This window comes from Leiobunum rupestre, chromosome 2, assembly GCF_980474605.1.
Source record: "Leiobunum rupestre chromosome 2, qqLeiRupe1.1.hap1, whole genome shotgun sequence".
Classification (NCBI taxonomy): domain Eukaryota; kingdom Metazoa; phylum Arthropoda; class Arachnida; order Opiliones; family Sclerosomatidae; genus Leiobunum; species Leiobunum rupestre.
The window spans coordinates 46,650,839-46,663,842 of NC_143385.1; the positions used below are offsets into that span (position 1 = coordinate 46,650,839).

General features: G+C 34.3%; 1 protein-coding gene and 2 long non-coding RNA genes across 3 annotated transcripts; all 3 read right to left on the reverse strand.

Annotated features, from left to right (window-relative positions):
- Positions 1-470: 470 nt before the first annotated feature.
- LOC149957641 (retinal-binding protein-like) lies at positions 471-1,474 on the reverse strand. Its single transcript, XM_090164867.1, has 2 exons — positions 1,189-1,474; positions 471-1,089 (listed from the first exon to the last, which is right to left on the reverse strand). Exons 1-2 carry the CDS (start codon positions 1,418-1,420, stop codon positions 989-991), a joined length of 333 nt encoding a protein of 110 aa, XP_090020993.1. The 5' UTR covers positions 1,421-1,474; the 3' UTR covers positions 471-988.
- Positions 1,475-3,001: 1,527 nt separating this feature from the next.
- On the reverse strand, positions 3,002-6,515 carry LOC149957642 (uncharacterized). The gene is made up of 6 exons (XR_016478493.1): positions 6,503-6,515; positions 5,023-5,101; positions 4,867-4,947; positions 3,575-3,661; positions 3,408-3,509; positions 3,002-3,347 (listed from the first exon to the last, which is right to left on the reverse strand). It is a non-coding gene; the product is annotated as an uncharacterized LOC149957642 (long non-coding RNA).
- Positions 6,516-6,602: 87 nt separating this feature from the next.
- Positions 6,603-12,649, reverse strand: LOC149957643 (uncharacterized). Its single transcript, XR_016478494.1, has 5 exons — positions 12,513-12,649; positions 9,104-9,147; positions 8,977-9,039; positions 8,751-8,911; positions 6,603-6,691 (listed from the first exon to the last, which is right to left on the reverse strand). It is a non-coding gene; the product is annotated as an uncharacterized LOC149957643 (long non-coding RNA).
- Positions 12,650-13,004: the final 355 nt, after the last annotated feature.

A 13,004-nucleotide genomic window follows, 5' to 3' on the forward strand; every position in this document is an offset into this window, starting at 1 on the left:
TTGAGAGCTTCAATAACGAAACACACGTCTGCGCTGAACGGACTTGAAGCCGGTACTAGCGTATGTTTGAGAGATTCATCAAGGATAGGTTGTGGTTTATATCTTAAGGCTATTCCAATTTGGTATTTATCTCCGTGACTATTACCTTGACGGTAATACGTGCCATTTTATCATAAAATGCCAATTTCAAGTGTTTTTTTACATTACCTTTCTATAACGCGTTGGTTGGATTTTTCCTCTATTCTACGCAAATGTAATGCTTTTATTTTCTAATAGTTTTATATTAAATTATATTATTATATTATATTATACGTACACGCGCAGCTGAAATATCTATCAATTTATATTTAGTTAGTGGCGAAAGAAGACAATTTGGAGAAAAACAGTTTTGCGCATGGGCAAGCTCTTCTCACTTTTGAGCTATACGAAATGTTCAAAGTTGAAGATAATGGTTGGGAAAAATAAGTTTATTTAGTTGTATTTTACAGTGTTACATTTTCTACACATTTTCTATATTATTTTATACAATATTTTTAATTTTGTATTATGTAATATTTATTTCTCTTACTTTATTTAATTTTATTTCATTGTATTCAAGCGTTATATTGGGCACATTCAGCTCATTTTCCTACAACTTGGAGTAAACTCTCAAATAGTGAGAGGAGAGGAATATCTAGCAAGCTCCTTATTTACTGGCTATTGGTCAGAATTTTCCAGAATATTGAGTTTTTAATTTGTAAATTGAACCTATGAAAGGAGTTTCACTTTTAGTTTGAACGTGAGCTGACTGTTGAGAGATCTCTTTGTTAAATTTCACTTCCATGTACTCAATCAGAGTGAACGAGATTACGTTATATCCCGATTTTCCCGTGTAGATTATAGCTCTGTACATTTTGAATTGAGCGTCAGGATGTCAGTCATATTTGATTTATTTAAAGTCGGCAAAACAATGCAGTTGATAGCATCCGGTGATTATTGAAAAACGTTTTTAGAGTGAGGTTATTTCGTCGAACGGTGGTATAACTCGAACTTCGTAGCGTAATTTCTTGCTTTTGTACATACTGAATCTGTTGTCGAAAATGAGAGAATCTGTAAACAGATATTAAAATATCAGACTAGAATTGAAGTACGACGTGTCGTGTATAACAACTGAATAAAGTAGACAAATGTAGATAAACGGATCCTCACAGGTTCCTGGCTCCTGGCACAGTAGTGTACCCTTTTCTGGCACCAACTCGCACTGGTATCTCTTGACGGGCACTATAGTGACTGATCCTTTATTGACCCCGAAGGCAATGTCACGCTGCTCAGTCCAGAACGACCAAGTCAGTGTTGAACCCTGATCGGGCACGTTAATGTCCACGGCGAACGTTTCTCGACTGGGCACTTTAACGGAGTGCATGTTGCTGTTTTCCAACATTTGGATTTGTGAACGCTTGTAGTACGACTTCGGTACTTGGCCACCGATACTAATCTATGAACATTCAATAAATTAAGGAGAATATTTTGATAAATTACAAAGCTTTATTAGCTAATTATGATAATTTTATATCAGCTTTTCATTGAAGCCCAATTTAACTTTCAATATAATTTTGAAAATATAAGCCTTCCTTTTTAATTTTAATAACATTTCTAGGAAAGTAACTGTTTGCGTAGTGGAATGCACTACACTCAAAACTTTGAATACGTCAAATCAGTAATTATTGTGGCGTCATCTATGGCAGATTTCCGAAAATTTATACATTCTAAGAAATTGGGGTGTTGTTTCAAACCGTTTGAACACTATTTGTACCCTTTTTGATGAGTCGAAATTTGACACTGTTCGGGGTGTTTTATTACCCACTTTTCGGTGCTATCAAACCCCGTATTAACACCTTCGTGATATATTTCTTAAAAATACGGTGTAAAAAATGAGATTTAAAACTCCTTCTCCACACTATTTAAACACTTTTTAAATATGCTTTGTTTGTGGCACAAAATATTTCCAATAACCTTGTAATTAAACACTTTTAAAGAGGCTTTTTGCACCTTGGAAGCGTTAAATAACACCTTTAAAGGTATTAATCCGCCCATTTCAAAAGTAAAATCACACCCGTGAAGGAGCTCAAAGCCCTTTCAAAAAGATATATAACACCTTTAAATAATAAAATTACAAATAATGTATTATTTTATTGAGGGTTTTGAAAGAAAATAGATCTAGGTTTTGCCCTTTTGAAAGGTACATTGCAACTATAATAGCTCAATAACAATTTTAATGGTGTTACTATGTCATTTTAAAATGTTCAATAAAACCTTTTATTAGTTAAAAAACCATTTAAAAAAGTGTTAAAGTTTATAGCACGGCAAACCGTGCGCAACGGTAAAATGATAGAGACAATTTACAAAAAAAAAACGTTAATTAGAACTAAAGCAACGCAACAACAAACCGGCTACACCTAAGACGTAATTTTAACTGCGACAAAGAGCTATAATAATAGCCCTTAGTAAGGTGCTATTTAACTCTAACAAAAGGGCGTATTAACACTTTTAAAGGTGTGATTTAACGCTTAAAAGGGCGTATTAACACTTTTAAAGGTGTAATTTAACTATTAAAAGGGCGTATTAACACTTTTAAAGGTGTAATTTAACTATTAAAAGGTCGTATTAACACTTTTAAAGGCGTATTAACACTTTTAAAGGTGTAATTTAACTATTAAAAGGTCGTATTAACACATTTAAAGGCGTAATTTAACTATTAAAAGGTCGTATTAACACTTTTAAAGGTGTAATTTTACTAATAAAAGGGCGTATTAACACTTTTAAAGGTGTAATTTTACTAATAAAAGGGCGTATTAACACTTTTAAAGGTGTAATTTTACTATTAAAAGGGCGTATTAACAATTTTAAAGGTGTAATTTAACGCCTAAAATTTGCGTCATAACTGATTAAAAGTTCGTTTACATGTTATTTGATATCTTGTTTCACAAACTGTGGAGAGTGCTTTAAATGGGTTTAATTGTTTGGTTAAGGTGTTGAATGTGGGTTCAACGAAACGAATCCCAATTTCTTGGAATATGTATCTTATTTAAACATTTGTATAGTGTTAAGTCACACTATTTTTACACCTTTAAAAAGTAACTCCGTTTTGGAAGTGTTAAAATGGTGTGAAAGAGGTTTAACACTTTCTTAACACCTTTTAAACACCCTTATTTCTTAGAGTGTATTTGTTTGATAGTCGCTACGCTTGCCCAGGCTATATTATAGAGGTGATCTCCTCTGGTGGTCGTTATATTTCTTAATTTCTTGTCCTAGTTTCTTGAACGCCAACCTTGTCATTCGATCTTTTTACTTGCTTAGCTTCAGAAGTGCTTTAAGGTGTAAATATGTTTTCAGGACAGTTTGCCAATAGTTTCCAGTAAAAGCCTTACTTGAGACGAGCAGTGAGGATTCCCATCGATCTGGTCGACCTTTTGACCTCCCCAGTAGGCCGGCACCTGATCCACATCCACGTACTCCAACACCGCTTCTTTCTGTGACAGTTCATAAAGGTCTCAGTCACGAGAATTATACACGTATCTTCAAGTCACATAGTTACCTTTCCCAAAAATTAAAGTTCTACTTTTGGAATCATCTCGAAGAAACGGTTTGAATATTCCATAAAATAGATTAAAAAGTCTGGCAACTGTAAAAGGATAATTTAACTCTTAAGAAGCGACACTAAACCTCTTTTCGTATTAAAATATTCTCACATGCACCGTAAAGAAACTTCGTGGACGATTTTTTTTCTATATTTTAGTAAACGCATATTTAAAAGACCATTTTATTTTCAATCATCGAAAAAACAGTTGATTTATCTGAGCCGAGAAAATAATAAATCAGATATCAGATTACCCGCGTTTACGTTCAGAATTTATCAAGTCAACTGATATGGTCCAAATGCCAACCATATAGTTTCAACAGATCTGAAATGATTATAAGCCGAGAGATAGTGTGTTAGCAGTTTTCAGACGCTTGGCAGTTATCAACTTTACATATCACCCAATTAATTTATTTTCCAAATTTCAATTATTGCTTATTTTTAGTGTTGTAAATTTTCCGGAAAAATAAAATGCGGAAAATTTTCCAAAAAAGTTTCCGGTAAATTTTCCGCAAATCGGAAAAATAAAAATTTGAAACATAAATTACCTTTTAAGGGTTTTTAATGTTTTTAACTTTTTATCGATATAAAATGTCTAATATCAGTAAACATACTACAAAACATTAATAGCGTTACATTGTTAATCAGTTTAAACTAGTCTAGAGGTTTAGTTTTACTTTCAGATTCGAAAAAACGAGGCTTTATTTAAATTTGCAAACAATATATTAGACTAATCATGGAATGCAATTTTTTTTTATTTTTTCCGGAAAAAAGGCCTCGGTCATTTTCCGCGGAAAATTTTCCGACTTACAACACTACTTATTTTGATTGGCTATACTTACTAAACGTATATGTCAGCAAAGTTTTCAGATAACTGAATCTAGCAGTTTCATTATAGCAGATCAGTTCAGATCAGTTATTTGGGATTATGAATCATATACAATCTGAGACCAGATTGCTGGGTCGGGGAAGATAAACCTGATCTGAGCAGCTGATTCAGCTATCTGAAAGTTACGACCTGAATAACCTAAACATTTTCCCGTTATAGGCACTAGAAGAGGTATTGCAACTCTATGAATCTCTAGATCTCGAAGTAAATCTGGCTAATTTGTACTAAAATAGACGAGGCTTTAATTATAAAGTTACCGGAAATTAATCAGTCGATCTCAAATTACCTCGCGGTGATCAAGTAAATAAGCCTGCTAGACCTCATAATGTATAGGTTATGTCGACTTTCAGAATAATCATACCAATAATGACGAATACTTTTCCCATAATGCCGGGGTAGTAATCGTCAAACATCCTAAACACTGCTATCAAAATGTCCAAATCTAAACATAAATAAATAGTTGACTAGTAACGTTTCCCCTGATTTTAATAAAATCATTCCATAACTATTAGCGTACATGTTTTCCAGAGAAAGTCCTTGTAGGGAAACTTTTCCAGATCTAATATGGCTGTGCAATTGTTAGTTAAGTGTCCATACTGTAAAATAAAAATTTCAATGTAAAAATTTCAAAGTCATTCATTTAAAGGAATTGCCGGATACATTCGGTTTACTGGGATTAATCTGAGAGGTTAAGCAGGGCGCTCTCGAATTTTGAATGACCCGGCCGCCTCAATTAATGGCTTCAAAATTCGCTTGATGACTTAGGCCTAAGGTGGTGCCTTGGGTATTAGCCTACACTGTTAAAAAAAGGGTGTTTCAATGGTATATTAAGGGTGTAATATCTGTAAAAAACACTCTTTAATGATAATTTAAACGCCCTAAAGGGATTTTTATTGTCCCAAAAAATTGAAAAGGTGTATAAAGGGTGTTATATTACCCTGTAAATTGAGTGATTTAACACCTCGTAAGGGTGTAGCTCCCTTAAGGCAGTAGTTTAGTACCCTAAAAGGAGTATTTTAACACTTTAAAGGGAGTATTGTAGCACCCTTACGGCAGTAGTTTAGAACCTTAAAGGGAGTAGTTAAAAACTTTAAAGGGAGTATTATAGAACCCTTAAGGGAGTATTGTAGAACCCTGAAGGGAGTCGTTTTGTACCCTAAAAGGAGTAGTCTTGTACCCTAGAGGGAGTAGATAATAACCCTGAAGGGAATAGTTTTATACCACAAACTGTTAACAAAGGAACCAAAACGGAGGACATAAGCACCCCAAACAGTGTAAATAAACATCCTAGCAGGAAAACAGATTTTTAAGGTGTAGAATAACATCCTTTATAAACCTGTTAAGGTGTTAAATATGGGACAAGAAAAAACCGTTAAAGGTTTGAAAATACATTTTTTTTTAAAGTGTAGCTTATTATTCTTATTATTATTAACGCCAAGAGTCACGTAATCATTCTACACGGTTGCCTTTTCGCGTTTATACTTCGGAGTTGGAACCTTTTATAACTTTTATATCGAGCTGATGTGACACATAGTATAACAACGATATTGTTTAAATACAAATACTGAATATTACATCTTTCCTTGCACTCATCAAATCGAGAGATAGGTATGGCAGAGATAATTAGAGCAACGTGTGTTTTAGCAATCATTATTACCGGTTTAAATTTAAATGCTCCTAAGCGAAATCGAACTACGAAGACACATATACAGTAAAGCAGGCTGCAAGAAAACAAATGTTTGTCTTTAGACAATGCGCACAGCTATGAAAGGCGAGTTTTAGCATTACCTAAACAAGTTTTTATTTTGGTCATGTACCCGGGTTTAGCGAATATTTCTAAAATTCTATAGTAACTGTAAATGTTTTCTTTGGCAGTGAAAGTACGCCTAACTGATTTTAAAGAATTTAATTTCACGAACGTCTAGATATTCCCGACGTTGTTGTTCAAACTTCTAGAGCGTCCAGCTTAACCTCAAATATACGCTTCAATTGCTCACCTTTTCCGTGTGCACTAACTGCGATTGTTGGCCTTACTCCATTTGGTAAATAACGCATCTGAGCAATTCCTCGACTTCTACCGACGCCAAGAGCCCCACCGGGTCAATGTTGCCCATGTAAAAGATGTAGAACGGCGTCCCGTTTTTGGCGTCACCCATGATTCCGAATGGGACGTATTTCACCAATAACTATGAAAGACCAAACAAAGATGGGCTATAATTTGTATTTTATCTATGACCCATTGCAATCGTAGAAACAAATCATTCCCGTAGATATATGTAATACGAGTTTGACTTTATATCACAGAATTGAGTTTACACTGGTAAACAAAAACTTCAACTAGTCAAATTCAAAATACCATTTGCCTACAATGATATAAAAGAGCACTAGAGAGCTTCAAAGTGTGGAAAACTAGCCCCCGGAAGTAGACTGCAACAAGCTCGAGGATGCACGGGCCCGGGGTACCATTCCTGGTAGGGACATTGAATAGTCAAAGCATTGCCATCCGCTAGTCCATACACGAAGTGAACTCCATTGTTGCAGTTTGAAAGTGATAGGACATCGCGGTCCTTTACGACTTTTTATACTATTAAAGTTTTCTTTTTTACGCTGGTTACCTTCATTTGTTTACAAAGTCCTTTTTTACCTATCGAACGAACCCAAACCTTAATGTTCACATTTCCCTGCTGCTTGGTTTTGCGCTTTTTGCAGCCTACTTCCAGGGGCTAGTAGGCCAAACTTCGAAGCTCTCTGGCGCTCTTTTCACTCATCGTAGGAAAATGGGGAAAAAACTTGCATACTTCTCAACTCACCCCCTACAACTCCTTAAAATTTTTACGTAACCGTTTGAAACACCCTGTATATAAAAATATTTATAATATGAGGCTATAAAACTAGTCTTCACATTTTCTTACTTCTTAATACGCCGCAAATGAACTATTATAGAACCATATCATAAAATTAACAATAAATAAAGGTTGATTTTGTGTTTAAAGTCTAAAATTTCTGATTTTGAAACGAGTGTTTCTAAATTAAGCCTGTACCCAGGTAGAAAAATAACGTTTGTAAAATGGTCAATATTTGGTTTAAGGTCAAAATAACGTTTAATGATTATTATCCCACTAATTATAAATGTTTATATTTAGTAAAATATTGACCTCTTTTAAAACTCATGTTTTTATCAAAATAGTTAGGTTGAAAAAACAACGTTATTTAAATTATATTCACCACATTCAAAAACGTCACTTCTAATATGGATATTTAGGTTAAAATAACGTTATATTATTTAACTTTTTTAAAGGTATATCTTTTGGCAAACATGAGACGTTTTTATGTTTGTTAGCTAATAACAAATTTTTTAATCCCACTAATAATAAAAGTTTATATTTAGTAATAAGAATATTCTAATTAAAACATGTTATAGAAGTGGTTAATATTTAACTAAATATAAACTTTATTTATATGTTTGTTTGTCCGCTATAGGAATCTACAGTTTTCAACTTAGGTCGACCACATTTGGTATACTATCTCATGGTACCCTGACTGTGGTTTTCAACGGTTACGGTCGGCAAAACATCTTAATTAATTGCATTAATTTAATAATTAGGTATATCCGCTATACACAAGATACTACACTTTGGTCTTAGCCAAAAGACCGAGTTTCTTCATTCTTTGGCCCTACACAGGAAAAACGATTAAAATATAGTAATCTTTTTTAAAAGCCTTCTTCTATAGACACTAGGCCTTATGATAAAAGGAAAATTATTGTGTTATCAACGTATTAGTGTTTGAAATTGGCATAAATCAGTTGGTTATATGGGGTACGGTGTCATGCGTGGAGAGAGTTAGGCCAGCGTTGTCGTCTCGTAAGTGATGGTGTATGTCACTGGTGCTGTTATTGGTAAAAGTCTGTACAGTTTGAAAATGTGTATTTTTAAGGCAAATAATTGCCTTATTTTCCGTAACAGGCGTATATCCCAGGGAAATACGCCTGTTACCACATTTATTTGTTAATAATTTAAAAAATGTTTAATGTACGTTAATCATACAACGTTAACTTGGTGAATTTGATATCATTTAATAGTTTGGTTTTCGTTCAATATATACGTTAAATAAACGTCAAATCATATAACGTTTATACTTGGGTTTCTGTTAGTATTTTGGAGACATCGTCAACCATTTCATAACGTTTATCTCTCAACATAGTTTCAACGATTCACAAACGGTTTATCAACGAGATTTTGCTACCTGGGTAGTGGCGTAATACAGAAGCGGCCAATCTGAGAGGTACATAAACTTTGGTCCACAAAGCAGACGATAAATCAGAAAGCGCCTGCTTAGCAGACGAAAATCCAGCCGTTTATGAGCTTCTCTTGTTGGAAGCGACGTGGCTCTGTCTAATCTGACCGCTTCATCAACGATATGAAATCAAAATGATTTACTAAACAATTTTTATATGGGTCAAGTTTTGAACCTCAGATGGAGTGAATTCTTCGTGAATGTGATCGACCCTAAATTCTTCTCTCCATTTGAAATGCTGAAAAAGTAATTTCCGATCAATAGTATGTTACTTGACTTATTGTAAAGGTGGCTTGAATTACCACTTTCAGCATGGTCGTGGCCGCATTGAGATCCCACTTTTTTGCTGTTAGAAAAAAAACGAAAAATTAAAGAGACATTCCAGCGTTTGAATTTAACGCTTGTTAAATCCGGGATGAATTTTTTCAAATGCCGGTGTGGCCCTTTAATCATGGATTGGATGCGAGAAGTTTCAATAGATAGGGAAATATTAAAACATAAGTAGGTAAATTTCATCACAACAATAGTGTTGAGCCCCAAACTGGTCCTAACAGAAACATTTTCAGGAGCAAAGATGTAATCACAGGCCCTTCTGGTAAAGTTAAGGTTACCAAAGACTTCATTGAGTATTTCCCCTGTTAGAAAAACAAGATAGTTCTTCAGCACCTCAATTTCACTGAGGCCACGTAGTTTGGCATCCCTTTGCGCGGCCTTTCCCAAAACAGTACTCATGGGAAACTATATGCTTTTAATAACCAATGTTCCATAGCAACCGTAAAAAAAAGCTGCTTTTGAAGTCAAATTGAATGGCTGGCTGTTATCGCTGAAAAGGTCACTCACTCGAAAAATAGACTGACCAGAAAAGGAATTTAACTAAATCTCGGTTAGTTCTCAGTAGAGTTGATAATTTTCTGGAAAAATTAAATGCAGGAAAATTTCCGGAAATCGTTAAATAAAAATTTTAACGTATATTACTTTTTAGGGGCTTTTATTCTAAACTAGTAGAGGTTTAGATTTACTTTTGGATTCGATAAAATGAGGTGAAAATGCCAAGGAATTTAAATTTGAGAACAGTAATAGGCTAATCATGGAATGAAAACCTATTTTTCTCTTATTTCGGATGAATTCGGAACATTTTCCAGAAAAAAAGGCCTCGCTAATTTTCCGGAAATTTTTCCGACTTACACATTGAAGATCTAAGAGAATTTATCATGTTCTTCACGAAACTGGTCTTGTTCCGGGTAAAATCATGTATTTAGATAGTTTAACAAGATGGCACAGCCACAATAGTAACCTCTACCTCCCAACACTCTTGATTTTACCCCTTTGATGAAAAACAGTTGCTCAGCACTTGCAAAGGTAGATAGAGAACTAATACCACTCGAATGACGTCTGAAATAAATTTATATCGAGTGCCTTTGAAGAAAATTCGTCGATTCCCGGGGACCTATACGCCGTAATTTCCAAACGGAGGGCGAAATATCCCCCGTTGATTAAAAACCGTGGCTCAGCAGTGCAGTGGCATACATGTAGGTGGATAGAGCGAACTAATACCAATCGAATGACGCCTGAAATTAATTTATATCGAGTGCCGTTGAAGAGAATTCGTCGATTCCCGGGGACCTATACGGACCTATAGCTTCCACTGTATTATTCACCACCATCACCAACGCACACATCAGGAGCGAAAATAACAGCCTTTTTAGTAGAGGGAGAGGCTTAAAGCAAGTGTCGGCTCGATGTCAAGTAACTCTTTTTTCAACAGATGTCGCTATCGTCGACATCAAAACAAGATGCTTAAGCCACATTTTGACCGAAAATGCGATAGTTATAGCTACTACTCGCGTTGATTGGATCATTTGTAAATTGGTCAATAACATACATTACAGCAATTTTAAACAATATTTTTACATGGGATATATAATTTAGGTGAAAGTCTTCTAAATAGTGTATACGTTGTTTAAATATAATACTCTACAATGGCTCTCTTTCGACTTTATAATTTTACTATTTTGTATTTAACTTCCTTGGACATTAATAGATGGCACCACGGTCTCCACTAATGTCGCTTTTTTCCAAAGAATCGGATAGATTCATTGCCATCTCTAATATCAGGGGCCTTTCTATAATACAGGTGGCGACGATAGAGCCGACAGTTGCTTTAAAAGGCAAAAGGAGTTAACGTCGTAAGTGAACATCTATTCTAGACAAGGCTCAAATTCGAATTCGCGCCAAGATTTGCTTACCAGCGTTACTACGGCCTTAGACATTTCAAGTGTATACATAGTTATCTAATGAGATTTATATAACTTTTAATTTAAATTTGGTAATAGAGGGATGTTCATGCCAGAAAATACTATTGACAAAAGTACTTTCGCATGCTAAAGGTTTAATGAATGCTCGACTCGAGATCGACCACATAAAAGACTATTGTCGCCTTTCTGAATCTTTTTTTAGTCTATGGTATTATATCGTAGGTAGATGGCGTTAGCATCTCCACAGAGCGACGAAAAATCAAAAAATACACTAACTTCGACCAGCGCTACTTACATGTAGTTCCTCCGTTCCTCATTACGTTATTTGTTAGTTTTAACTTCCTTCCCTCCCCAAGGCATACTTTACCTTCTCCCCTCCCAACTTGTATTTCGCTCGTAACATTAATTAAAAAATTGGTCCGATTGATACACTTTTGGTAATTATGTCACTATTGACTAATTGGTATTCATAAATCCATATGAAATAAATGATTAGCCTTGAAGTCGGAGCCTTACCAACTAGCCATTTGGAAAGAAAGAAAACGTTGTGAATTTTCGGCCAAACTAAACAATTAGTGGATGTGCGAATCAATTAATCATTAATTTATTTTAAGTTAGGTTGGATTCATAGATATATATAATAGTATAGAACCACAATTCTATGAGGGACTGATACGGAAGCGACAACTAGCAGACAACGTGAATTTTCTGGATGCGTTACGTTATAGCGCCATCTTCCACCAAAAGTCAAAAAAATCAAGGCCTAATCTATCACGTTCTTTTTTCCAAATACTTATTTTTGTCACCGATAGATGGCAGTTAGCACTATTACGTAGCGCATCCATAAAGTATCGGTCTTCTGCTAGCTGTCTCAGCCGTGTTCTTCCCACGGGCCCGCTTGCAGTGTAATGTATCTATGCTATTTCCTATATCTATGGTTACGTTAGGTAAGGTCTAATTAGATTAATATAAAAGCCAACACGTATTTACGAATAAAGATATAATCTTCTCATTTTCGAAAACACCCTAAAATCTGTGTAACGTCATAAAAAAAATTTGAATATTTTTATTTATTAAATAACCCAAAATATCGAATCCGACATTTCAAAAACGTTTTATTAAAAGCGTTAAAAATAAAGTTTTAAATAAATTGCACTATTTTGTTTCAATTATTGAACCCTACGACATGACAAAACCTAAATTTAATTCGAAATAATAAAGTTCTTATTTTTATTTATATTATTTAATGTAGGTTTTATATGTCCTCAATTAATTTTATTTATTTAATTTTTATTCATTTTTACAGCAGAAATATAGAATTCGAATTTATACTTTAATTACTTCTAATTGTAAATTTAAAAAAATTTGCATTTACTATGTTTTGCTTGGAGGCAACCGCTTTACCCTAATACTTTAGATCAATTATCTTATATAATTGAAAATTATATTCACGTACCTTTTGGATTTGGGTTTTTTGTTTGTCCGTGAAATTGTCGACATCTTGGCATGGATTTCTTCCACCGCGGGAGAGGTTTCGTAGGACCAGACCGATTCGTCGAAATTCATTTTTAATTTATTTTAATGTGGTAGTGATAGTGCGGTTAATAATATTTGTTGATATAATGATATTAAAATTTCCTCGTCAAACCGTTTCCGTGATATCCAAATTGATAAACCCGTTGGCAGTGCTTCAAGGCTACTCATATTTTATCTCCATCCAAGAAAAGTCATCTTATTTTTCCGTTAACGAAGCGATATTCTTTAAATGAGTACGTGTAAAATTTAATAACAGCTAATAATCTAGAGACTTTAAATGTACACTCTAAATATTTACTCAATATCGAGGAGATTTAAAAAATTTATATAATTTATTAGAGATATTTGTGACGCAAGCTATAGTCGGTTCAGGCGTCAAGTCAGATTAGTAACGTGTGATTATTCAAAGTTA

What these genes read in the sequence shown, in the direction of transcription:
- LOC149957641 (XM_090164867.1), bottom strand. Translation starts at nt 1,420, where the DNA reads ATGTTGGAAAACAGCAACATGCACTCCGTTAAAGTGCCCAGTCGAGAA. An exon ending in GTGCCAGGAGCCAGGAACCT is followed by an intron (nt 1,090 to 1,188) that starts GTGAGGATCCGT and finishes ATCTGTTTACAG; the next exon opens with ATTCTCTCATTTTCGACAAC.